At 50.1% G+C, this 26,092-nt stretch overlaps 2 protein-coding genes across 3 annotated transcripts in view; both read left to right on the top strand.

Moving 5' to 3' along the window:
- The window catches only part of IGDCC4 (immunoglobulin superfamily DCC subclass member 4), an 89,617-nt gene extending 73,011 nt beyond the window's left edge, over nt 1-16,606 (top strand). For both annotated transcript variants that reach the window (XM_065641936.1, XM_065641934.1), the window contains exons 15-20: nt 263-433; nt 945-1,082; nt 1,567-1,672; nt 2,638-2,872; nt 9,899-10,063; nt 11,583-16,606. In XM_065641936.1, coding sequence (XP_065498008.1) covers nt 263-433; nt 945-1,082; nt 1,567-1,672; nt 2,638-2,872; nt 9,899-10,063; nt 11,583-12,113 — 1,346 coding nt within the window. In that variant the 3' untranslated portion in view covers nt 12,114-16,606. The remainder of the gene's footprint in view (nt 1-262; nt 434-944; nt 1,083-1,566; nt 1,673-2,637; nt 2,873-9,898; nt 10,064-11,582) is intronic.
- A 3,707-nt stretch (nt 16,607-20,313) lies between these two features.
- Nucleotides 20,314-26,092, top strand: part of IGDCC3 (immunoglobulin superfamily DCC subclass member 3) — a 103,697-nt gene continuing 97,918 nt past the window's right edge. The window contains exon 1 of the mRNA XM_065641337.1: nt 20,314-21,100. Within this exon, the coding sequence (XP_065497409.1) occupies nt 20,314-21,100 (787 nt within the window). The remainder of the gene's footprint in view (nt 21,101-26,092) is intronic.

Here is a 26,092-nt window from a genome sequence, read left to right as displayed (position 1 = left end):
GTGTGCTAGGAATGTTCTTTTAAATATGACCAACATTGCACAGTCTCAAACTGAGCTGCATGGCAGCATTTTATAGAATCGTTTTGGTTGGAAGGGGACCCTCAAGGTCATCAAGTCCAACCGTTAACCATGCATGCAAACATGACCGTGGCGCTACGGAGAAGGATTCACAGAAGGCGTAGAGCAAACATCGTGCCCTTCAGGTTGAATGGTGCTCTTCTAGATTCTGCCGTTCAGCTGGGTCTTTGCTTGTCTCTACCAGGTCCCTCAACTCCTCCGTCTGACCTGCGGCTGCACCCACTCAACCCCTACGCTGTCCAGGTGCACTGGTGTCCCCCCGCCGAACCCAATGGCATCATCGTGGAGTACCTCATCCTCTACAACGCCAACAACACGCAGCCTGATGACATGTGGACCTTGCTGACACGAGAAGGTGAGCATCCTTGAGGTAATACCCCACCAGGTCCTCCTCCTTCTCCTGCCGTCTTCCCTGCCTGTGGAGCCTTGCATGGTCAGTCCTGCTTTGATTTTTGCCTCACTTTGAGCACATAGAGATAAATGTTAAAGAGCTTGTGCTGCCAGCTTTCTTGGAGATAAGCTAGGCCTTGCTTCTGGTCATATAGGAGAGTCCAGGGACACGACTCTTGAAAGACATGAGATTGTACATGTCTAGGGCTGAAATAGCCATTATCATCCAGCAAACATCCTGCAGATACAGGCTGGCAGCCAGTAATTCCTAGGAGAACGTATGCCAGCCACACCACGTGCAATCTGTACATTAAGTTCATTAATACCAAAGAGGTGTATGAATTACCTCTTAGAGCTCAGGGCACAAAACCCCTCACTTCTGAGGGTCCAACAGAATTCCACCGCTGCTTTGCTGTAGCCTCTGAATACTCTTGAAGCTGCACATTTTAAACCTCTTGTGACTTGTTTTTGATCAGGAAATATCTTCAGCACTGAAGTGCATGGCCTGGAAAGTGATACCAGATACTTCTTCAAGATGGGAGCGAAGACAGTCGTGGGATCTGGTCCCTATTCAAATGTTAAGGATGTGCAAACTCTCCGGGAGAAGTTGTCTGGTATGAATTTTTCCCTGTGTCCCATTGCAGGAAGCGAGTTGTGTTGCTGAAGACTGTGGTTTGTCAGCCGTGGTGTTTCTCTTTGCCAAAGAATTGCCTGATGTCACCACGCAGAACGTGGGATATGGCCGTGTGAGGATCACAGCAGTGTTGTCAGACGTGCAGCTCCTTAGACAGCTCCAGAACCCATCCCACAGCCCAGTTTCATCTCCCTTCCCCATCCCAGCTCCTCTGTAAGGGCACATGCAACCTGCATCTTGCTGCTTTTTTGTTAGGCCCGTGCAGCATGAAATTAATGAATGTACATAAATGGCAGTTTGCTTTAAGCTGCTCTAAGTTGTCACTGCTAAGTATCTTCTTCCTTTCTGTGTATAGAGGCATCACCTATTGGTTTTAGCGAAGCTGGTGCTTCTCTGAACATAAGACACTTTGTATTTTTTTCCTGCTAGCAGCTGGAATGATGTGTCTGTCCTTCCCCTACTAGATGTTCTGGACATCCACTCTGTCACTGGAATCATTGTGGGAGTCTGCCTGGGGCTGCTCTGCATTCTCTTCTGCATGTGTGCCAGCTTCCGCAACAGCAAGCAGAGGTGGGTGTCAGTTCTGGTGTGGAAGGAGACGAGACGTTGTGAGCTGCTCCCGTGTTCAGCTGGGCTGATGGGGATGTGGTGTGTGACAGTGGTTAATACGAAGACTGAGGCTCAGCAGTTCTAGCTGGCTAAGGAACATCTTTAGTAGAGGCTTTCCACTGATTTATTTTTCTCGGTAGTTTCTCTTTAATTTGCATTGCTAGACTAATGGGTTTAATTTCAGATAAATTTAAAAAAACCAAACAAAACAAACAAAAAAACCCCCAACACACCACAGGGAAAAACCAAACAACTCTTTGCCAGATTATTACCTGCATCTGTTAGAATCACAGAAGAGTTTGGGTTGGGAGGGACCTTCCCAGCTCCCCCAGTGCCCCCCCTGCCACGAGCAGGGACATCTGCACCAGCTCCGGTTGCTCAGAGCCCTGTCCAGCCTGGCCTGGGATGTCTCCAGGGATGGTTCATCCACCACCTCTCTGGCCAACCTGGGACAGGCTCTCACCACCCTCAGGGTAAAACATTCCTTCCTCATGTCCAGCCTAAATCTCCCCTCCTTTAGTTTAAAACCATCACCCCTTGTCCTGTTGTAACACGCCCTTCTAAAAATTCTGTCCCCATCTTTCTCATAGGGTTCTTTTAAGTATGGAAAGGCTGCAGTAAGGTTAGTGTGGACAGTATTTTGCTTCTGAGGTTGGACAGCTCTAAGGATGTTTGGAAAGGGATTGTTGGGAAAATGATGAAGGACTTCCCAGGGAGTGACAGGCTGTTTGAAGGAGAGTTGGACTCAGCCCAAATCCTGCTGCTGTCCCAGGGGTCTGACTCCAGCCACAAGTCTGGGGCCTGATCGCTTCCACGAGGACAGGCTGAGTGGCCTGGAGGGGTCACGTTCTCTGGCAGCCCGTGGCTGTTTGGGACAGAGGAAAGTGAGGCTCTTGAGATGTCGACTCTTGCTCGTTTTCCCGCAGGGAGGCCCTGCCCGGCCTGGATGCTCAGGCAGCCGGCAACCACACGTACTACCACCGGAGCAGGCAAGGGGTGGCGGCTCCCAGTGTCACCTCGGATTCACATGAACTGGAGTCCCTCATGTCCCCGCTCCCCGAAGATGCACCCCTGCCCCTGGGGGACATCACGGAGCTGACCGAAGTGCACAGCCTCATCCACACCAGCCTCCCTGAGGACATAGTCCATGGAAAAAGAAAGGTGAGGACCGTGGATGTGGTGGCTGGCCTCCCACCCTGGGCAGGAGCCTTTGCTTGGTTTGTCTCTGCTGGAAAGCCGGGGTCTGATCTTGTCGTGGCTCTGCGAGGTGCTGCTAGTCTTGGCTGCAGGCTGGGCTGGGCAGCTGTGAATTTCCTTCTCTGTAAAGCTGACTGGCTTAATCTTGGCTGTCAGATCTAAGTTTGGGATCCCTGTGCTGTCTACCACCCTTTTTTGTCTCCTGGGACAGTGACTCTTCATCCCCAGAGCAGCTGCTACCCAAGTTAATGCTGCAGAAAGCTGCGCTGTTCCCGTCGCTGTGGCATACAGGTGGTGTGAGAAAGTGGGATGTCCAGAGTAGATGCTCTGCTTTCCAGGATACTCTTTTGCTTAGAAGCTTTGTCCATAAACAGTGTGTTTGCTGGAATAGCCTTGAAGATATACAAAAGGTGAAATTGTGTTTAATTTGTGAAGCTTATTTTTTGAAGTAGTCTTTTGCTGCCCTGCTTGGTTTGCCTGACATTCATTGTCTTTCACTCCTCCCTGCCCATTTCCTCTCTCAAGCTTGCCTGAAACATTTCATTCCATTAGGGAACCTTTAATTGGCCTAATTTAGTTAATCTGTTTATGTCTCTCTTTGTAGCCCAGGGAGAGCATGTAAAGTAATTAGGAGGTTCAGTAAAACAAATATATTGTGAGCACATGGGATTTCAGCGTTTGCATCGACGATGTGCTCGTGTGTCACTGGAGGGAAGGTGAGTCCAGGAGACCTGGCCGAGTGTGAGACCTGTCCTTGCTGCTCAGGGCAGCACAGGTCCAGGCTTTTAGAAACACAACATCTTCCGCTGGCTTTAATCTTCCTGTGAGCTGAAGCTGTCGCTCTTGGCCATCCCCAAGTGCCGCTCAGCACTCAGCTCAAGGAGAGGCAGTTTGCAGCCAAGCCACATCTATGAATTTTGTGGAATGTAGCTGCCTGTCTGAACCCAAGCTGGAGAGTGTGAGGAATTTCCTACAACTCTTTCTGTTAAATAAGGAACAAATGTTTTCAGTGATGGTGACTTATCCTGAGAACAGGTCGGGGTGGGGGGAAGTTCCTTCCATTGGGAGGCCTTTCTGGGGGTGGCGTATCCAGATCTCTCTTCCAAAGCAGCAAACCTGTCTGCAAAGGTTTACACAAAGATTTTTAATGTGCGTGGAGCAGGGGCTGGAGAGGGCAGAGCCAAGGCCTGGCTGCTGAGAGCTTAGCCTGAGAGCTTGGGGACCCCAGCATCTGTCACAGGGGCTGGCAGTGTGCAACAGCAGAGTTATTTTCAGAGATCAGAGCTTCGTGATTCTGGCTGTAGTGGCTCTGCCTCCCTAACTGGATGGAGAAAGGCCACGGAGAGTTAAATTCACTGTGGATTTTTGCCAGCAGAATAAAGAGCTTGTTGGGTTGGTTTTTTTTTTTGATGGATGTGGATAGAGAAGCAAGTATCACTGAGGAGCAGCCACACATAGCCACCTGGAGAGCAGAGTTGTCACCTGTGCTGCCTGGCGAGGATGACCTGGCAGGTGAAGGAGAAGCGGGAGCAACAGGCTGTTGTTGCTGGGAGCGGGCACTGGAGGGAGGTGTGCTCCCATGCAGGCCACTCTGCTCTCTCCGCTGCCCAGCTCCTGCTGGAAGTGCCACCTGAGCCAGCCCTGAGTACTGCGTCCACCCTGTACTCCCACCTGTGTATTCTAGGGTGAAAAGACTCGGGCCAAAAACATCTCGATGCTGCAGTTGGCAAGAGGCCCCATGTCCAGCTGGTGATGTGATTTTACCCGGCTGGGCAGTTAAGGAGTTGGGCAGGACTCATGAGTGTGGCCGGGGCAGCACACACATGCCTGGTCCCCATGAGAGCTGTAAATCAGCGTGAGGCGCAGCCAGGGATGTGTGCATTCCCTGCTTGTAGACAAAATGGTATTAGTCAAGGCCCAAGAGTGGGTTGTAGGTTTTCTGGGTTGTCTTGTACACTGCAAATAGCTTCTTCCAGTGGTCATTTCAGGTGGACTGCCAAAACCACCCCAGACGCTGCTTGAGCACGGCCATGAGCTTTGTACCCTACAACTACCAGCTGCCTTTGTCACCTACTCTTTTATTCTCTCATTGTGTGTGTGGTTGGGGCTGTGAAAACCCACAGCGAGGGATGTAGTAGAGCCACATGAAAGAGAAGATCCTTGTGGAAGGGAATTCCTGGTCCAGCCTGGCAAGGAGAAGCTCCCCAGGGTGCTCTAGGTCGGGTACTATCGCTTGCAGCCCTGGTCAATAAAGAAATGGAGTGAGAAATGTCTCAAGGATCCCTTTCATTTAACAGCAGATCGTGTTACCGCAGAGCTCAGGGTGTTGGCTGGGACAGACTCTTAGTCCAACGCTGCTGCCACTGTTGGGCAGATCTGTGTAGCCGTGATGCCGAGGAACCGGCACCTCCAGGCCTGTGTGACCTTTTCCAGTTGCACACTTGCCTCGCCGTCCTCAAGTTACGCTCCTGAGACCCGTTTTGTGTTGGCTGGGTGGCCCTTGCCGTTAGCAGTGGCAGCAAGAGCTGCTCGCGTGCTTGCAGGCTCTTCACACACTGGCTTATTACTTAGTGTTTCATGGATGATTCTTTATCGTTTTTATTCTTGTGGCAGCCCAAGGTTCCAGTGGAGCTTGGAGTCTCCGCATTGTTAGGGGATGTACAAACACAAAGAAGGGACTGTCCCTTTCCATACGCAGTCAGAAGTGAGTGAACATCACTTTGCAAGTGTGGGGACTGGAGAAGAGTGAGACCAAGGGCAGGAATAACAACGCTGCAGTTTGAACTGACTCCTACAAAGAATCACAGGAGAGGGTTTTGAGAAGTCCCCTTGGCTGTTTTCAAGTCAAGATCACTGTTTCCTTCAAACGCAGGGCCGTGATTCCGCGTGAGCTGTTCCAAGTAATGCTGGGGGTGCTGGTTGTTGGAAGGTGGGACAGTCCTTGCATTGCTGGAGATCCCCAGGGGCTCTGTGGCCACTGTGCCCCTGGTTGCAGGACAGCAAGGTGCTGCTGCAGCCGAGCTGCAGACACGGGGCCCCTCTGGATTGCAGAGCAATACACTCAACTATTTAGCAGACTGTTTTCCTTCCTTTCTCTGTGTTTCCCAGTGGTCACACGCAAGGATTTGTAAATACGCTGACACGTGATTTTCCTCTTTCTTCCCAAGTGACCCCCAGACCGATGCCCGCCATAGCCCATGTTATAAACGACACGGTAACACGCAGGCTGTAGGGATGCAGCTCTCTTTCCCCCGGCAGATGGACTGAGGATGATAAAATGGCTTCGCTCCAAACGTCTCTGTCACTGCTGCTTTCAGGCCAAGCAATTTAGAGGGTGGGGGAGAATGTTAAAAAGCATCTGCTTTCCATGGAAGACTTCAGCTTTTCATTGAATGAAGCCAAACCCGAGCGTTTTGGCTTGGAAACGTTTGCTGTTGTGCTTCTTGCAAGCTGGAACCTTCCTTGCTTGCTGCCTGCTCCTTCCCTGTGGGCCTCCTCTCCACGGAGACTGCGTTTCCCATGAAGGATCCCTGTGACTCGGCGAGCAAAAGCTGTAACGCGTCAGGGAACTTGGGTCTAACCCGGGTTGTTTGTCATGTTTCCATTGAAGTTTTTTCTTCTGGCAATAAAAAAAGTCCCAATGTTTTCTGAAAAGTCTTAGATGAGAGCTGCACTCCCGTTGACAGGGAGCAGAGATTCTCCTTTATCCGGTGGGGGAGAGGTCTGTGGTGTGTTGTGTCTTGTTTCGAGGTGCAGCTGCGGGCAGGGATGCCGGGATGTTTGCATGACACGGAGCTTTCCCACTCCCTTTGCTGGCTGTGGTGTCATTCAGCAACAAATCCTTTCCCTCCGCTATGACATCCTTAAAATTTAGGCAGTTCTGAAATGTCCCCAGCCTTGTTCTGTAGAGGATTTCAAGCTAGTTAAATAACCGTCCTCATAAAACAGGGAAGGTTTCAAGATCAACATTTCTTACGTGTTCATTCTCAGCTCATGTATTTGCGTGAAATTATTACTTGTCACTGAGAAAGTAACATGATCTAGGCACATTTTTACCAGTCAGAGTTTCTATAAAAAGGCTAAAATGAAAAGGCTTGTTTGCTTTGATAAGGATTTAGCTGTAATGGAAACACCTTTTATTGGAAGATGTTTTTATTAGTTTTCATTCCTGTGTTTGCAGTGAACTGACAAAGGGATTTTTCCCTCTTTAAATTAGTACTAGACTGACACTCCTTGCCTTCATTCTTCTATTGTAAAAACCAAGTGAACATTTCCTTGTCTTCCTTTGGCCATTCATTAGCCTCCCTCAAGTAGAAAGAAATAGTATCATTTATTACACCAAAAGGTACTGCTTTAAAAAAACAGAGCAGCTTTCAGGCCTGCAAAACCTTCAGGTCTGTGATGAAAACAGACCTTGAGTTAATTGCCACTGCCCAACCTTAGAGACTAAGCCCCAAGAGGGATTTTATTTTCTTTTCCCTTTCAAACATAATGTGCTTGAACAACATGTGGGATATAGGCCATGTTGTGTGGCTGGTGGTTTGCTCTGTTTGCTGAAAAGTTGCAAACTGGTACAAAACAAGTTTGTTCTCCGTTGCAGCCAATTTCAGCCAGAGCTGAACAGGCTGTTCCCGGAGTCATCAAAACCTATGTAAACACGGCAGATTGACATTTCCGCTAACAGATGGTCCTTTGGGATCGCAGCAGAGCTGCCTGTTTCTTTCCGCATTTTTTGGTATTCACAAGATGCCTGCAAGAAGGTTTTCAAGTTTGCTCTGCTTGTGTGTGTGTGCGCGCGGATGACGCTCAGATCTCTCTGATGGCAAATACGCATGGAAGAATCTATAACAGGACACACATTTGTGTGCGTGTGTGCATATTTGTGTAGGTTCGGCGCTGAGATTTCCAGGCAGTATTTGCTCAGTAACGTATGTTCCTTGGAAAAGGCACAGAAGCCATCAGTCAGCGATGGAGCTGCAGAAAGCCGTTCAGATGGCAGCAGGAGCAAATTGAACACGTTCCTCGAGTACTTGCGTGTAGCGATATCCCTTATTGTGAGCTGTCTGCGATTGCTTGGCTGATTTCTTTGCTATTAAAGTGTAGTTTAATGATTGTCCACTTAGAAAGGGAGCAATTAGGGAGTACTCTTGGCTCAGAATATATTGCTGAGGATTGTGGAGAGAGGAATGGCAAAGGCGCTGCCTCCAGCATCCACTTCTAAATGAGCGAATGCTTGATATCCACAGCGCCGGGCTTGGACGTCACTGTTCTGCAGGCCCTTTGCTAATTGTTTTTTGGGGGGATAGATCCTGAGCTCCAAAGCTCCCATGACATGGGATTGGTGCTAGGATGTGACTCTGCTCTACCTCCCACAATGGGTTGAGTCCCTTTGGTGCTGGAGTCAGGACGGGCAGAGGCGAAAGGCTCGGGCAGCCCTTCAGCGCATCCACGAGCACTTTAACATGCCTTCTGCCGGCACCGACAGCGCGAGGTAGCGTTTGCTTCTTGCTAAATAGCTGACTTAGGAATGCCTGGCTCACACACAACATCTGGTCGTGTATTTCTACCTAATGTCTAGCCAGATGGACCGAGGCACGAGGAGGTCAAATGACTCATGCAAGGTTGGGCTGATGTCAGAAATCTCCTTGCTGTCGCGGCTCGACTCGTGCTATGGTGATTGTTGTTGGAGCAGGTCTGGCCTGTGTGAGCAGCGGCCACGTATGTGGAGCAGAAGCCTGGGTTTCTCTTTCCTGACAGTGAGAAATAGGTGGTTAGTGGGTTTGAATAGATGTGCCATAAATTTTCACCCTGTGCAGCCATCGCGGTCACATCACCTGTATTCTGTGCACACTCGCAGTTGTGTCAGGTCAGGATTTTCTCTTCACTTCAGCCTTGCATCGTCCTCTCTCTTTAATCCAGGCAATGTGTAACGAGCCGAGATAACCAACTCCCTTAAATCGGAACATGCATACGTGCATTTATGTGTATACATATGTGAGTCAGTAGCAAGGCTGAGCTCAGGTAGATGCAGGACAGCCCAATAAAATCAAAACCTGGAAAGAAAAGGCTTTTCTGCCTGTGAACTAATAGTCTGAGCTGTTAAATAACTTCAGCTCTTAAAGGCACACATTTCCCATGCACAGAGGTGTGCATTCAACAGTTTATTGCAAGGGGAAGCTGAGAGAACCCAGAACAAATTGCGTTCAGCCCATATAATTTAATTAGATCTACAAACAAGGTAACACTGGTTGCCCAGGGGACTTAAAGCCGAACTAAAAGCTGCTTGGTGGTCTGTTGCAAAAATAAATAAATAAGTAAATAAAGCCCCCAGTTTTGTGCCTCTGTGTTGGTGGGGAGTGGCAGAGTGTTTTCCCAAGCCTTAGCTGACAGCTGGAAACACGTCTGCACCGCCGGGCGAGCCGTGTAGCATTGTCTTCGGCTCTTGCCGGAGTGCACGTGCTGGCAGATGCAGGCGAGGGTCCTTCTCCATGCTGCAGGGCATCGCTTGTGCCAAAGCCCGTCGTCATTCTGCTCCAGATTTCCACTGTTCCTTTCCAGCTTTGCAGTGTTTTGCAGGTGGCTCATGCTGCTCTGGATTGTTTGCAGCTTTGCAGGGAGTTGATTTCAGTGGAGATGTACTTGGTGTCTTGTGCCGTGATGTACCTGCTGGCCTCAAAATTTGAGAAGTGGTGGAAAGCCTCTTATGAGACCAGTTTTGAACCATCTGGCAACTTCTATCTGTTTGCTCTGCATCAGACCATGTAACAGAGCAGTAAAACCTGTTGTAGTGGAGTGACTGTGCCAGACGGTTGCAGCGAGCATTATTTTGATGCCATCAGAAATATTCTCTGCATTTAACTCGCGTCTTCTAACACCGTGGTATTTTCACAACTTGCACTTTTTCAAGCTGCTTCTCATTTCAAGCTTACGAGGAGAAGAATCTATATCTGTGATAACCGGATCTTTTCTCCTCCCATTTTTCTTCTGCAGTCTTTCTGGAATAAATCAGCCAGCCAGCCCTGGACAAACAGCATCGCCAGATACGGGGAGAGCATCACAAAAGAGCCTCCCTCTGCTGTGAACGGGTCACTGAAGCTCCCATCCAGCGCGGGACAGAAGCTTTTGTTACAAGCTCTGGTTTACGATGCTGTGATGGTGAGTGTCTTCGGTGCTTTATTGACTCAAGTATTCTGATGTGGTTTTTTTCTATTTGTGTTCCCTGTTGCCTTTTCTCCTTTTTGCAGCACAGGAGAAATTGTTTTCTCCTCTGAGCTAGCTTTAGTTGGCTGATAACGGGCTTTATTTTTTTCCTGTGTATAGGAGTGTATGCTAGTGAGGTTGGTGGGATCTGAGTAAAAGCTGTTTGATTTTTTTTTTTTTTTAATTAAGGAGTCAAAGATCAAGGGTTCATTTAAACTTCTCCTGATAGGGCAGAGCTTTCTCCACTGCACTTGTCTTCTTCATGTGGGTGCATAGATTGGGAGGAAATCCTGTTTCTGAAATCTCTTCCTTAGAATAAATATCCACTCTGGTGTTTGGGAGAGTTTGTACAAGGATTGTGATGTCTGTGCCACAAAGCGAGCTGACACCTGCTCAGGTTGACTCTGTACCACAAGATTTCTTTGGTTATTGCTTTAAAAAGTTTGCTCCCTTCCCTCCACTCCCAGCAAATACTTCTAAGTAACCTACCTGTGTTTCCTTCCTAGATAGCAGTGTGAAAATCAATTATACACAGGCTGTGATTAACGTTGTGGATAAAGACAATGTTTTACAACCCAGTTACAGGGCATCATTTACGGTACAGCTAACCCATCAGAGTTTGTCAACAAAAGGAGAAAAGTGCTAAAATATGTAAATGATGCACAAAGTTGGCTTCAACAGAAAGCACAAATTACACATGGGATATCTCTCACTTCCACACTTTGAATTGTCTTCTTGCTGCTAAATCACAGCCCAGAATCTGAGCGCTGATTGCCTAGAGAGCTCTTTGTGAGCTTCCAAAATAATCTGCCTGTTAAATTATGGAATTAACATCTAGCAGAGTGACCTGCTCGTTAGCCAGCTTTGCGGAGAGGTGTAGCCTTCAACTCCACTTGAACACTGTGGAGGAGAACCAGTTGGTTTATTTCTGAATTAAAGTGCCTGAATTTACACAAACAGTTGCAAGCTGTGACAAGGGCTCTAACGAACATCTTGTGAAATGTAGCCAAAATTAAACCAGGAAAGCAAAGGGAGCCCTGGTATCAAGCTGTGGGTCTATGTCATGAGCTGTCTCAAGCCAGTTTTCTAGGTTGCTGCCCACTCACTCTCTAGAAATCTGGTCCTTAAAATGGAAACAAACGGGTGAGTGTAGAAAATCATGGCCTTTGACAGGGGCTGGGAGGAATGGTTGCTCCAGCCTGCCAAGCAACCATGGGCAAATCACTTCACACCTTTGGGACTCGCTTTCCTGAACGTAAAATAGGAATAATGATCCTGAGGTAATTTGAGATGCTTCTTAAGACTTCAGCTCTGAGAAACATATCAAGATAATGCTTAATAGAGACATGTGTACATCCCATTGCACTCTGTGGGATTAAAACGAGATACATTTCAGTGCTTGGTTGGGTCACAGCCTCAATTATCTGAATTTCATTTACTTTACCTTCTTTTTTTTTTTTCTGTTTGATAACAGAGTGAAGCAAAGAAAAGCCACTCGCCAGCCACCCTCCACCAAGTGGAGGCAGAGGTCATTGTCCATTCTGATTTTTCAGCCTCTGACAGGGACTACGAGTCCCAGCTGCACACTCTGGAGAGTGAAGAGACAGAAACGGAGGAGCAGGAGCCTGAGGAGGTCCCCTCCAGAGAGCTGGCTCTTCCCAGTTCTCCCAGTCCCCAGCAGGACGCTCGCCCAGTGTTGAGGGGCTGCACAGGCGATTCTGAGGTTCAGGCCCAGGACGAGCTATTATGTAGCGACAAAAAGATGAACCAAACAGAGGCCGTTTGCACCCGTGGGCTCACCAACGGCTTCCACAGGCACGGGGAAAGTCTGGATTCGGCGGAAAGCGGAGATTCGGACTCCATCCAGGACGGTGCGGGGGATGCGCAGCCAGTCAAGTGCCAATCACTTTCCCCAGCCCAGGAGGAGTCCCCCCTCTGTAGTAACTCTGGTTTAACCAGTTCATCCTCAGCATCTGAGAACATGGCACCTGTCCACAATCATTGAAGAGTGAACTAATCTGATTTTGATCATGGGAGAGCTGGAAGCACCAACAAGGGCCTGTCCCTGGGAGGTGCGTGCCCTCGACCCGCTGCACCCAGCAGGAGCTCAGAAGGTGCAGCACCTCACCAGAGCAGGATTCAGACCTCTCAGCTGTACATATCGCCTTCAAGAAACCAGTGGTTTTGGTAAGGGCCCATCTTCTTCCCGCTGAAGCTGATGAGTAACTCGGTTTTTGTGGGAGCAGGATTGAGCCATCTGTCAAGGTCTGACGTGAAACCATGGCTAGAACAGAGCCTTCTGCGCTAGACTGTGGCTGTCACTTTGCTGTAATCCTTGAGGCGACTGGCAACACACCTTTTAAGGCTGGGAAGAGCCAGGGTGCAGCAAGTGGTTCTTCTCAACTGTCTCTTCACCAGGCAGCACCTTGGCACTACCTGCTGCCTGGCAGCATTGGGATGGACGTTGTCAGGAGTCCTGCGAGAGGGTGGACACCAGTGAAACAACTTCAGTGAGCTGGAACCACCAGCCTTTTCTGCCCTCCCGTGGTTAAAAGGGTTATAAGGCTCTCTTTGTGCGCTACCGCAGTAACTATTACTAGCAGGCTGATGTAGTGGCCTTTTATTACACACTCTACGAGTGCCTCTAACAACTTGTACTATATAGAACCTTCTTCAGCATCTGGGTCCTTTCACCAACCTGGACTTCGGTTTATGTAGGTTCTTGTACCTAATATTTTAGGTACGTCTGTCCTTTTAATGTACAACATGTATTTTTATTTCCTTGGAACATCTTTATATTATTTAATTTTATAAAGTGGAGTAGTGTGTGGTATAGAGTAGCATTTTTACTACTTCTCTCTTTATTTTTTTCCTCCCTAACAACACAACTACCTCATGTCTGTTGGAGAAAAAAAAAAAAAAAAAGCAGTAGATCTACTCTTTTGTTATAGTCCATTACAGGTTTTAACTTATTCTTATACTGCCTTTTTCTAAAGAATATGTTTGCACTGGTTGTTGACTCTTTTTTAATGCATAGTGCTGCAGATCTGACATCTCTCTTGCTTTGTTTCTAAGCATTGCTGTAGGACACCTTCCCCACAGCTGGAGAGTTGGGTTGTGTTTCTCTGTAGGACTGTTTCGCAGGAGCTGGCCAAAGGAGACTGCTTCAGCTGGCGGGATGTCGATCCATCTTTCCTTAAGAAGCTTATATTAACAAAGGGAAAATAGAACCAGTAATTGCAAAAATTCACTTGTGATCTTCGGGGAAAAAAAGAATCAACGATTGCAAAAGTAACTTGTGATCTTGGGGACATCTATTTCTTTTTTTTCTTTTGTGCCCAAGTGGAGACAGCTCAGATGATTTTGATTTCCAGAGGGAAGCGCTCAGCCTTCTGCAAGCATTGGACTTGCTGAAGGCTTTGGATGAACAGGAAATTTTCCAGTCACTTCTGAGAGTCCTGGATTTGGGTTCGTTTTTTCTTTTAAGAGCAGAGACCTACCAGAGCTTTAAAATTAAAATCAAATCTTTCATCTCCTACTAGTCTGGCTTGAAAATCATTCAGTGACTCTTCCTTGCTGACACTGTTTGCTGCTGATGTTTCTCTCCGCCCAGTCTTCTGGTGTTGGGTGAACTTTTCTCTACCAGTTCTTTGGCCTGTGGTTTGACTGGGAACGCTACAGCTTGGACCAGTTCCTCAGAGGTAACAAGGATCAGTAATTCTGTTCATTGGGTGTTTGGTAAGTGTTCTGCCTTCCTGGAGGATTCAGAGATCTGGCTGTTTGTTTAAAAAGAGACAGAAAAGATGCCCATCTCCCTCTTTTCTTACTGAAATTCCCCCAAAGCTATATGGGGAGCTGTGTGCTGACATGAGACCCTGTAGAAGACTTTAGACTTCGTTTTTTTGTGGTGAAATCTGGACTGAGATACCACAGCTTGCAGCAAGGACAACCTTGCTCCACTAGCATCCTGTTCCCACTTCTGTTGTGAAGAGCCACGTCACCATGTGCCCTGCGTTTGGAGCTGCACTGGACCAGCCCGTGTCCTTGCAATCCTCGCTCAAACCCTCCAAGCTCCAGCTCTTCAGTAGAGGAGTATTTATTGGGAAGGATATTGGAACTTCCACCACTCCCTGTCCTGCAGTGTCTCCTCCCACCATGACACCCTGTTCTGGTAACTGTCTGTAATTCCACTCGTTGCACTTACTCTGTTGCTGCAGCTGCTGCTTGGTACCTTGAGGAGTCTCAAAAATGCTGTTCTGTGCTCCAAAACACCATGATTCTGAAAGGCTTTGGCACACAGACTGGAAATCAGTGCTGCTGAGCAGGCTGGGCAGGAGTTAGTGCCAGAGCGAGGAGCCAGAAAGGCAAGAAATCATAACTGGGCAGAGGAAATGTATAATTAACCTCCAGAACTCATCGCCACAAGACTTTGAAACTGATGACTTAGCAGGGTTACAGATAAGGCAGCGAAGTGTTATTGCAGGCAATGAGGGCAATTCACAGTTATTTGGGAGTGGATGCAACCGCAGAGGTATAAACCCTCCAGCTGCGGAGGGCGGGGGCAGATTTCTGCAGCTGGACCTCAGTTCGCAGTTGTTTTCATGCAAGAGTCCTTGTCCTTCCCTGGTGACAGCACAGACCCTGCACATGCTGCTTTGCCACTGCTGATGTGCAGAAAGGGAGAAGGACCCTCCCTCCAGAGGAGCCCTGGGAACTTCTCCTCACCTCCAAAACCAAGTCACCCACCTGCAAGCGTGACAGGCTGCCCAGGGACCGCTTCTGCTCAGCGCCCTGGCTACCGGAGGGCACTGCCAGGGGGAGTTTGGCCACCAGTGGGTACAACCGGGGTATCCGAGTTCTCCTCCTGGTTCCCTGTCGTGACGCTACCGGGGACAGGTCATGTACCAGCCCTGAGCTTTCCATCCAGGGAGTTGTGGGGATGGAGGCTTAGTCCAGGGCCTGATTTAGGAGCGTGCCACAGTTTTGGGGGCACAACTTTGAACTTCTGCGCCCTCTGCTCTGTCCACACTGACTTTAGCAACCTTATAGCCATGGGGTGAGCATTGCTGATCTGCCCAAAAGCTCTCCCTGCCTGTCCCCAAAGCCAACACAAGCAGGCACGGTGTGGCACCGGTCCCCTGGGTCACCTTGGGCCGACCACGAAACCACCAAGTTAGTTCCGTGCTCCAAGAGCTTTGGGGGAGATGGGGTAGAGTACAAACAATTCTACGTATGCATCACAAAAATGCCTTGTCTCCTCACGCTGAGGCTCATTCTGATCTCGTTACAACCCACCGAATTGTACCAGAGAGCGAAACTGGGAGCGTTGGGCTGTCCAAGTGCTGCGGTGCCTGTGGACTGGTATCGCAGACCTGAGCTACAGAAATCAAGGCCGTTCCCTCGGAGCTGAGAAATCGCCACTGACAGGCAGCAGCGAAGCTGCTCTCTGGACAAACACGTGTCCATGCAGTGCTGGGTGTCCTTGTCCAACTCAGCTGTGCCTGGTTGGGGTCCCCCCTGTCCTGAAGGCACATGGGACCTCTCTAGTCTAGGCTAGAAATGAATGGAAGAAGATAGATAATGCACGTTTTATGTGTAAAGCTGAAACAACCAGTGCATATATTTTTTTATCATGAAATAAGTAGCTTTCTTGCAGATTTCTCACAGACACGCAAACTGTTGATACCTTTAATTACCCGTCATACTTAATATATGTTCCTACGCATCAAGCTCCTTTCTCCCTTTTCTTCCTTTCAGTAACACTAAAGATTATTGCTGTTCAACTTTTTGCTGGTGTATATTGTTTTACATTGTTAAAATGTCAGGTTTGTCTCACTGGCATAATTTTGTAGTATTAATGTTACTATTTGGCTACACAACTGTATATTCCCCGTGCTGCTGCGAGAGTCACAGTTCTCATCCTGCTGTTTCTTTTTATTCCTTGCTACATGAAACACATGACTTGGATAAAAATCTCTTTCAACTTGTAGTTGATTTGATTTCTTACTTACCAGATGGCAAAGTTCTGGTTTAAGTAGTTCAAATGAGATAATTTATAATTTAGGTTTTGAGATTTTTTTACGTTACTAGCTAACAATCCTGAGATCATCCCATGAAATATGCTGTGTAAGAAAACAACCATTTCCATAGGGCACTATGTATGGTTTTCATCTCATTAGAAATAGATGTTTTGAAGGGATCATCGTGTCTTTTCTAATCAATACTTTTGTTAGAAAAGAGGTGTTTAGTCCAGCAGAAACCCACCATCTAGTTCTGTTATTGTATTCCCTTGCTAATATTTTAAAATTAAATTTCATTTTATTTTTTACACAGTGCATAAGGATGTGTAACCAGAACTTTATCTCCTTTGAAGACTGTGTCTGTGTTTGGTTCCATGCTGTACTTAATTATAACTTTCTTTCTTCAGAGACTGTTCTTACTCCACAAATACTCTTTAGTGTTAAAGTGTAAGAAGACATTGTCCTTATATTCCTTAACTAATGGGTCATTAATAAAATACTTCTAAAAATGAGTGGAATTTATCTCACGGTTCAGTCTATTACAGCTCTTAACTCTGAGTGAGGTGTTGTGGAACGCTGATCCCGCAGATTTGGGATGGACCTCAAGTCCCTGGAGCTGTCAGACCCGCGATGGAGCATCTTCCCCAGCACGTTTGTACCTCGCGGGTGGGAGCAGGAGCCAGATTCTGTGCTTGTGCCATAACCGTGGAGGTCAGGAATGTGGGATGGTGGTGGGTCCCTGGTTCCTTACGGATTCTTCAGGGATTTCAGGCGCGGGCACAAGTTGGGTTCATTAGACACTTCTTGCTGCTTGCTCATTTCTCAGTTTTGAACTGATTTCTGTAAAAAAAAAAAAAAAGTCTAGTTTTATGCTTCATCTTGCTGAGGAATTTTTTTAACATGAAAAATAACAAACAAATAGTGAGCCTTCTCTCGGATCATGCGCTGGGCCGAGCCCTCGGTGGCAGGCGTCCAGCGAGATTGGCGAGAGGATATCTGGCAGTGCCCGAGGACACACTATTAACCTCCCATGCATCTCCTTTTCTTCCTAGGATGCATTCCCGACTTGAGTAGATCGTTTCCATTATTACTTTATGCTGCCAGGACTACGGAGCCATAAAATCTCATTTTATCTGCATTACAGAGGTAATAAATCTCCACTTAGCATCGTGCTCTCTGATAGTGTTTAAAGGGAACTGTGTCAGACTGTGGAACTTGAGTCTCGCCCCTAAAGGCAGGGAACCCCACAAATGAGCGAGGAAGGACCTTGGGGGGGGGCCTTATACAGCCAAAAGTGGAGGGAAAAGGGTTTCTGCTGGGGAAAGCAGCTTCCAGGAGCACATCCCAGGGCTGTCCCACCACTGCTCGGACAGCTCTGGGCTCCGTGCCTCGAGGGGTGCCAGGATTTTGGTTTGCCTCCCTGTTGCTCACTGACCACGAAACCGATGCTAAAACCCCACATGTTATGTACATAAGTGAAAGGCAATTACACAGCGAATAATAAATGGAGTGAATTCAGACAAGTTAATCTCCCACTTCATCCGCTGAAACTACTAACGGTGTCTTGGGGAACCTCAGTTTGCTGTTAATTGGTGTAAATCAGGAGTGCTATTGGGGCTGATGGAAATTCGCTGTGCGAGGGGTGAGCGACACTGGCTCTAGTGGAGGAGAACCTTACGGAGAGGGAGGACAGACAGACGGACAGACGCCGTGCCCCTCTGTAGGAGGGGGGATGGAGGGATGCACCCCACAACCTCTCTGCAGGGAAGCGTTTCAGGGTTCGGTTCGCTCCTGTAATCCCACTGCTTTTCTAAAGTCTCGGGTTTCTGCTCGCAGTGTGATAAGCAAATTCCTGCCTCCAATACAAAGAAACTTTTTTAAGCCCTCATGGTTACAGAGGAACACAGAAAAACACGAGTGCTCAGCATTCCTGCTCTCGGGTGGCTCTAAGGAGAGCCCAAACCCTCCATTTTTCTTTAAAAATCTCCTGGCTTTTCATGGGAGTCCTGTTGTTTTGCAGGACCACCCTGTACTTGTCATTTCTGAATGTGACACTAGTGATGTCACCGGTGTCATTCGCAAGACATGGGGCTGAACTTGGTGATGCCCTAAACACGCAGCTACCTCTGCTGGTCACCGCCACTGCCACACTGGCCGTCGGCTGCGCACGGGAGCAAAAGCACCCGAAATCTCTGGTTGCAGGGGAAAATGAGCCCCGTAAAACACATGGCGCTTCATTTCCCCTGGAGTTATTAATTCCCACAAGCCATCCTCGATGCCGCGGTGACTCGGGAGCCGCCGCGAGCCCATGACGGCTGTGAACGTTACAGAAACGCTGTGGGGGCCCCACGGCAGGAGCCAGGGAGACGGCTGGGAAACAGGAGCAGGGCTGGTGCCAAAAGGTCAGGGACAGCGCAGAAATTCAGATGTTACCAAGAGGCTGATGGAGCCAGAGCAAATACTTCCCTGGGCTGAAAGCAACCTCGTACAGCTCAGCCCTCTGCTAAATGAGGGAGGCTTTAATGGGGAGCAGATGTAGTGACGTCTTCTTTCCTCATTAGCCGACTCCAACGTGCTCAGGATGCACCATCCAGAGGAGCCACATGTCCCTTGTCTTTACAAAGGGTTTGGCACCAGGTTTCTGGGCGTGGTTACAAGGTGTAGTAAACTGGTTTTTATTCTGAAGAAAAGAAATTAGTTAGGATCCACTTTCATCTTTTTAGTGTGTTTTTGTTTGGTTGGTTTTTTTCCCAAACAACAAAACAGACTTGGAACTGTCATTGCTGCTGATGATGATAGGGACTTGTGTTTGCAGAGAACATGGGCCAAGGGACCAGGCAGGATCAGATATAAGGGCATCTTCAATGGTAAGCTGGTTGGTCCACCATCTCTGTGACTGACCCGGGTAAGTCACCTTACAATGGCATTTAAAAAAAGAGCACTGGGACAAGCCAAGCTCGTCTTCATTCCTGTCCTCTGGGACTTCCCAGACATGGGATCCCCTCATGGCCATGGCTCTACGATCCCGCTGTCTTGCTTCCTGGGGACACCAGTCACCTCTGGGCATTGCCAACCACCTCGGTGGGTGCTTTTGTTCTTCAAAACAAAGCCTCAAAGTGAAACGCTTGGTGGAGCCAACCAGAAGTTGTGCTGTCTCATCAGCGTTCTCCCTTGTTTTAATGGCAAGTTTTGGGTCCCCTCCAAGAGCCACATGGGCTCAGGGGCAGGATCCTGCCCTCACTTGCAGCTGCAGACCCGGACACCATTGCCAAGACCTGGTCTCTGAGCAGTGACAGGCAGGAGAGAGGCCCTTGGGCAGAAAGCAAGAAAACTTCTTCATGTATCACCACCACAGCGCGGGAGGGCCCAGTTCTAGCTGCTGTCCCCGAGGTACGGCGGGGCCGGCCGGGACCAGCCTGGATCCCTGGAGGCCTTTCCTGCTCGGGGGTCCCGCAGCGCCGCACAGGCCTGGGCGTGAGGGGGACCATGACAGGGCACCTGTGAGGGGAGACCTGAGGTGGCCTCAGAGAGGGGAGCCCACTGGGGCTCTGGTGACAGGGCTCCAGTGAGGGGAGCCCCATGAGGGAACCCTGAGAGGGGAGCCCCATGAGGGGGCTCTGGTGACAAGGCTCTTCTGAGGGGAGCGCCATGAGGAGAGTGCCAGGAGGGGGGGCCATTACAGGGCTCCAGTGAGGTGAGACCCATGAGCAAAACCCTGCGAGGGGAGAGCCCCGCGAACTGGCTCCAGCGAGGGCAGCCCCGGTGAGACCCCTCACGCAGTCCCCCCACAGAGCCCTGGCGCCCGAGCGGCCCCACACAAGGGCCCTCCCCCGCCGCTGCCGCCCCCGGCCCCGCAGCCCGGCCGGACCCCGCGCGGCGCTGCCGGCGCCCTGGCGGATGCGCAAGATGGCGCAAGGCGCTGCCCGCCCCCGCCCGCCGCCGGCCCCGCTCCCTCAGCGCCGCCCCCGCCCGCCCGGCGCGGCGTGCTCGCGCGGAGGGGAGCGCCGCTGAAATCCGCTTTTTGGCTTTTTTTTTTTTTTTCCCCCCCCCTCCTCTCCCCCCGCTTCTCTCCCCCCAACGACTGGGGGGGCGGGTCTCGCCTCGCTTCCCTCCTTCCCTCCCTCCCGCGCGGGCTGCTCCCTCCCCGTGGGGCGCAGGGAGGCGAGCCCGCCCGCCCGGGATGCCATGGCTCCGCCGGGCTCCGCGCTGCCCGCCTGCCTGCTGGGGCTGCTGCTGCTCGGCTGCCGCGGAGGTAAGAGCCGGGTTTGGGCTTGGGGAGCGGGCGGGGGGACGGACCTGCCGCCGCCGAGCCCGGCACCGCTGCTGCTCCCCGCCGCCCTCGCCCCTCGGTCGGTTGTTCGGTCGGTCCCGTCCGCGGTCCCTCCCGCACTCCGCATCCCTCCGTGGTGGCCGGGGCTGTGTTCGTCGCCAGTCCCTCGCGTCCGTCCCCGCGCTGCGGTCCGTGCCCATCCCCAGCCGGGCCCAACCCGGGGCGCTCCCACCCGCGGTATCGGGCTCCCGTGGCGGCTGAACGGGGCCGAGCGGCTCCGGGGGCCGGAGGGGCCGGAGCGCGGCTCCGCCACGCGTGTGGCCGCGGAGGTTCGGTCACCCCCGGCTTCCCTGAGCCCCGGGGAGGCTCGTTGGGGTCGTGGCTTTGGGCTGCAGACTCCTCCATCAGCCCATCCAGCACCTTCACGGCCAGCCAGCCCGAAGCGTGTCCCCAAAGCTGTGTTTTCGGTTGGAAACCCCACTTGCGTGGAGGGGACTGGAGTGTTTGAGGGGCTGCGACCACCCTGGCCCCCGCGGCGGGTGTTGGGGAGCGATGGGGTGGCCGCCGAGCCCATGGCGCGGTTGGGCATCCAGACCCAAAACCATCGTGGGCGATGCGAGCGGGAGGCAGCGCCCACGTGGACGCGTCGTGTTTGTCAGCAAAGCGGCAGAAAAGAGCTGTTGGGCTGCGAGTTGGAGGGATGTCGGTGAGCTGCTTTAAACCTACAAGTGTTGTGCTCTCCTGGCTCGGTTCGCACAGCTGCAACCCGTAACACCACCCGCCAGACCAGGGCTGAACTACAAAAGCATCAGAGGGCTTTTTCCCTGGACCTACTGTGCACATGATAAATTGCAATATTTCTACTGGTGATGCTGCTTAAGCGCAGGTCTAATCTGAGAAGGATGCTGTTCTGCAGCAAAATACCCCGGTGCCTCTTGGCCCCTCTTCACTTAGCAGTCTTAAAGATAAGGAAAAATAGGAATTGTTTAAAAAATGTGCAAGCAGCCCAGCACGGTCAGAGGGAGGAAAGCGTGTGTTAGATTAACCAGAGATTAGCTGCTGGGGTGTTTAGGAAACCAGGCAGTGGGCTATTCCCACAATAAATCTCGCCACGTGGTTCGTAGCAGCCACGGCAAGGAGGAGAAGCCAGTGTAACTCGCAGAAAATATAAGTTATCCACAAATTGGATGTAACGAGGCAGGTGTGGTTACTCTGTTGGCATTCCTGAGTATGCAGCAGTGCAATGAGGATAGTTGGAAAAGTACTTGGTTCTTGGGGAAGGAACGGAAAATAAGTGAATCTTTGAAAGCAAAACTTTAGTAAGTTGAGTTTGTGTCTAGTTTATCGCCTGCTGCTGTCCAAATTGCTATGTGTGTTTGTTTGTGCTGCGACTTGGCAGCTCAGTGGCTCCTGACTTTGGGGTGTGCTTTGCTGGCCCCACCAAAGAGCGTTTGGCTGCACTTTAAAAGTTTTTGTGTTCTGAGTTTCCCCCCCCTCAGTGGGTTTATACGCTCTGGATGCGGTTAACAGCGAGGTAACGCGTTTCTGCACTCTGCTGAATTTAATAAACCCTCCCGCGTCGCTGTCGCTCAGCGGCGGAGCAGAAAGCCGGGCCGAGGGGATGGACGCTGCGCCGGGACCTGCATGGGACGGGATGCTCCGCTTTTCCAACTCCCCAAAATGCTGCTCTGGTGACGGCAAACTGGGCTTTGGGAGCTACTGATCAGCGTGCGGGAGCGGGCTCAGCAGCGAGACAGTATTTTCTCTCTCTCTCTCTTTTTTTTTTTTTTTTTTTTGTTTTAAATTTCCTGGAGCTCTTTGTTCTGGGTAGTGGACAGCTTTTGTCTGTTATTGCTGAGCCCGGTATTCAAAGGCATGCATTGGATATGAGAGGCTCCCCGGCTCTGCTCAGTAACAGCCTTGGAATTAAACATCGTCATTTATATTTAAGTAGGCTTAACTTCTAAATTATTGAAGCTATAAGCTTTCACTAATTCCTGTGGCTTTGTTGGGTTTTTTTTAGGTGCAAAAAAAGGATTGCTTTCTCCTAAATTGGTGTCATACCCCATCTTTTTTTTTTTTAATATACATAGAGGGTATCAGGTATCATTTCCCCAGTAACACTCAGAGATGCTATATGAAATTCAAGCCCACATTTGGGCTTTGTCTCTCTCGGGAAGTTCAACAGGAGAGTCTCAGGAGGTGAATTTCCCACGTGGTGGATGCGGCAGGCGGCCCGTTGAATGGGGTGCTCGTCTCACGACCCCACACTCGTGCCCCACGTTTGGGACCCGTGCTGAGTGCCAGTGCGTGGCCACCCGTCCTGGTGACACGCGAACATCTGGGGCCACCACGGTGCCAAAACTAAACTTCTCACTGGAAGTATTTAAAAGCCAGCAGATAGAGAGGGAAATAGGACGGGTTGGTCCTCTCTTGGTCTATCCCACCACCTTCTTCTTCTATTAATACCTGTCAGGCTCTGGACCTTGCACAGCACAAGCTCCTGTGTTCCCGTAGGACCTGGCAGGGGGTCTCAGAGAGAGGAGCTGGGCAGAGGGTCCCAGATCCATGATCCCAGCCCAGTTCCCCCCTTTTCTCCTTCCTGCTCAATCCCAGTTTTGCCCCGTGTACCCTGGTGCCATCAGCCCGGCATGGGCCAGCATGGAGCGGCTCAGCGGCAGCCCTGCCTGGCAGAGAGCCGCAAAACTGCTCTCATTTTATGTGCCCAAATGGGAAAGCCCCTCTCCCTCTTTTCTGTCCGCCTGAACTTTTTTTCCTCCGATTTCCTCATTTCTGGAGAGTCCCCGCGTCGCAGCTTGTGAAGTGCCCAGCAGTGACACCGTGTGATGCCAGCCCCTCGCTCCACAAACTGGCTCCGGTGGGAGCAGGATGGGATCCCAACACGGGGCAAGATGCTTTTCTGCCTTTCCCCTCCCTGTATTTCATGCTTTGCGCTCCTGGGCTTCTGACCCCGGATATTGTCCTTTTACTTGATCTAACAAAACAATGCAGGAGCCCCCCCGCTCTGCAGATTAAGAATTCCCATTTAAATCAACTGGATAACATTGGGTAGGAACAGGAATAGTCCATTCAAAATTACTTTGAAATCACAAACTTATTTGAACTTTACTGGAGCTTTTAGTTTTACAGAGTTTAGAAACTAATAAATTATGTAGCAAGGCTCATGAAAATCGACCTGAGTCCGTTATTCCAAAAGAATATGCAACATTTTGGTTTTGCAAGAAAATAAAAATAATTGTTTACAGATGTTCACGAGTCATTGGCAAGCATATAAAACTGATGGTTAAGGAGGACAACATGTCAATAATTGCACTTTAAGAGAAGAGAGAGGCAAATAGGCGAGCACATTGAGAAAAGCACCCGGCATACTGATCTGGCTTTGCTGTTATATCAAATGTCACCGTTGTATCGTGCCCTCCACTCGAGAGGAGCCTGGTCACTTTACAACCCAGACCCGCTCCTGCACTGGTAATTTAAAACCAGAGTTTCAGAGCAGAGTCAAGGATTTGCTGCCTTTTTAATCGTTTTTGTTCTCGCGCGTGCGATTGCGTTGATGAAGCTACGGGCGAGTCAGGAGGATGCGGGTTGTGGCGGGTGATTCTGCCGAGTTGTGAAGATGCTTTTGCAAAAGGATCTTTGCTGCTGAAACCTGAGAGTGCGTGAAAAGGGAGACAAGTGCTGGTGTTTTGTCGAATCTGAAGCATGCAGGGATCGGTGTGAGGCGACATTTTGCTTTCCTCCATCCTGGATTTTGGGGTGGCAGGTGATAAGGCGATGGCGGGGAGGAGAGAGTGCTGTGTCTCCTTTAGATCCTTTGGATGTGATTAAGAGTTTCAAAGGTTTTAACGTGCACAGAAACTTCTCTTCCTCCAGAAGGACCTTGCTTTTCCTTGCACAGCATCCAGTGCTGCCTGCAGGGGACTCCAGCTGAATTTCGAGGGCTGGGTGATGGGGCTGTGCTGGCTGGTGGCTTCAGCACCGTGATGCCGGGGTGTCCATGACTCTCTCAACAGCCTCATACCTTCGTATTTCTCCCAGCTGCCATGTCTCTGATCCATGAGCATTGTCACAAACCACGTGGCAGGTCTATACAAGGGACCGGCCGTGGGGACAGCCACCTCCCTGCTGCATTCGGCGGAGCCGGGGGCTGAAACCCCGTTCTGCAGTGTCAGGGGCTGAAGCCTGTGGGGACCCCGGCTCTGGGCACAGCGTTTCCCATCCTCGCTGCTGCCTTTGCCATCCCCTCGTGCACAGTTGTTTCCAGCTCTGTATTTGTATCACTGATGTCCTCTGTGGTGGGACCGTGATCTGGTTGCGGCAGCGAAATGTGGGGAGTGCAAATAACGGCACATCCTAAGCTGGGCTTGCCGCCGTGCTCACTGGGATGCACTAGGGATGGAGTATCCATGGGCAATTAACTCAGAAAAGGTCTTTGCCCTTTCCCGCGATCCCATCGTGTTTTACCGTGCTTTCTTGAGAGCTGGGGGAGCCCACGAGGACTCGGGGTTCATCCTGGAAAAGGGTCTTTGTGCTTCCACACTGCGTTTAACAAGTGATCTCCTGGGATTTGCCCAGTCTGGTCTCCGACATATGAAAATTATTTGGGGCCACCTCTTTGGCTCTCTGGGCTGTGTTTGCCTTCCTCGGCTAAAATCTGTGCTCCCACCAAGGGCAGCGATGCTGGGCATGTCTCTGGGCTCTGCATCAGGTGGCCGAGAGGTTGCGTTATCCTCAACGAGGACCTCCTGTGATTGCTTAACGAGTGGATGTGGTTTATGTGCCCTGATGGAAAAATCACTTTATATAACCTCCTGTCCGAAAGGAAAGGGAATAAAAAATTCTGAGCTAGTAAACTTTACTGCCAGCAAGATGTTGGGCCTGTTACAGTCTATTCTCCTCTTCTTTAAATGTAAATTTTTCTGGATGCCCTAAAGAGCTAATTTGCACTTTACTGCAGTGTAGTGCTTTGCTCCTTGGGGTCTGGGTCAGCCTCAAGGAGATTTAAGGGGGCCCCAGCTGGAGCTTTAGGTTGCCAATTTCATCAGCCTGAAATGTGCTATAATCTGTCGGAAAAGATCTTTCAGGTCCAGGTATCTCTTCCTTCCGTGTCCTCCCATTTGCAGAAGGGTTTAAAAAAACAATCCAAAACCAACCGAACAAACCCAAAACAAAACCACTGAAGAAACATGAGCCATTTTTTGTAGGGCTGCCCCAACCTGCACCCAGATTTTTGGCCCTAATATTAACCTGCATCCCACCATGAAAACTTCTGGTCTTAGGCTGGTGGGACTCCAGGGACATCTTCTTTTGGCTCCATTGAAGCAGGACCGGGGTGGCTATTCTTGGCGATGGGAAGGCTTGCCAGTGGGTCACTGCTCATTTTTCCTGTGTTATGCTGGGACAGACACAGTAAATCAGGAGAGGGCAAATTTCTGCTCACGAGAGGCTGTTTGCAGGTGGGAGTCATGCTGTTGGATAATGAGACAGGAGCTGGGGCTGCCTTGGTCTCTGCACCAAGAAGATCAGGGTGGACCCGACAGCTCCTGCAATATCTCGCCTTGCCATGAGCTCAGACTCTTGGCAAGTCACTTCATCTCTCTGTGATTAATGTTCCCTGTCTCGAACGGGAGTAATAACTCGGGCTTCGTCTCTCAGGAGGGTGTTTTTCCCCGG

Source organism: Caloenas nicobarica, chromosome 10 (genome assembly GCF_036013445.1).
Source record: "Caloenas nicobarica isolate bCalNic1 chromosome 10, bCalNic1.hap1, whole genome shotgun sequence".
In the NCBI taxonomy this organism is placed as follows: Eukaryota; Metazoa; Chordata; class Aves; order Columbiformes; family Columbidae; genus Caloenas; species Caloenas nicobarica.
This window is presented reverse-complemented; position numbering and strand designations above follow the sequence as displayed.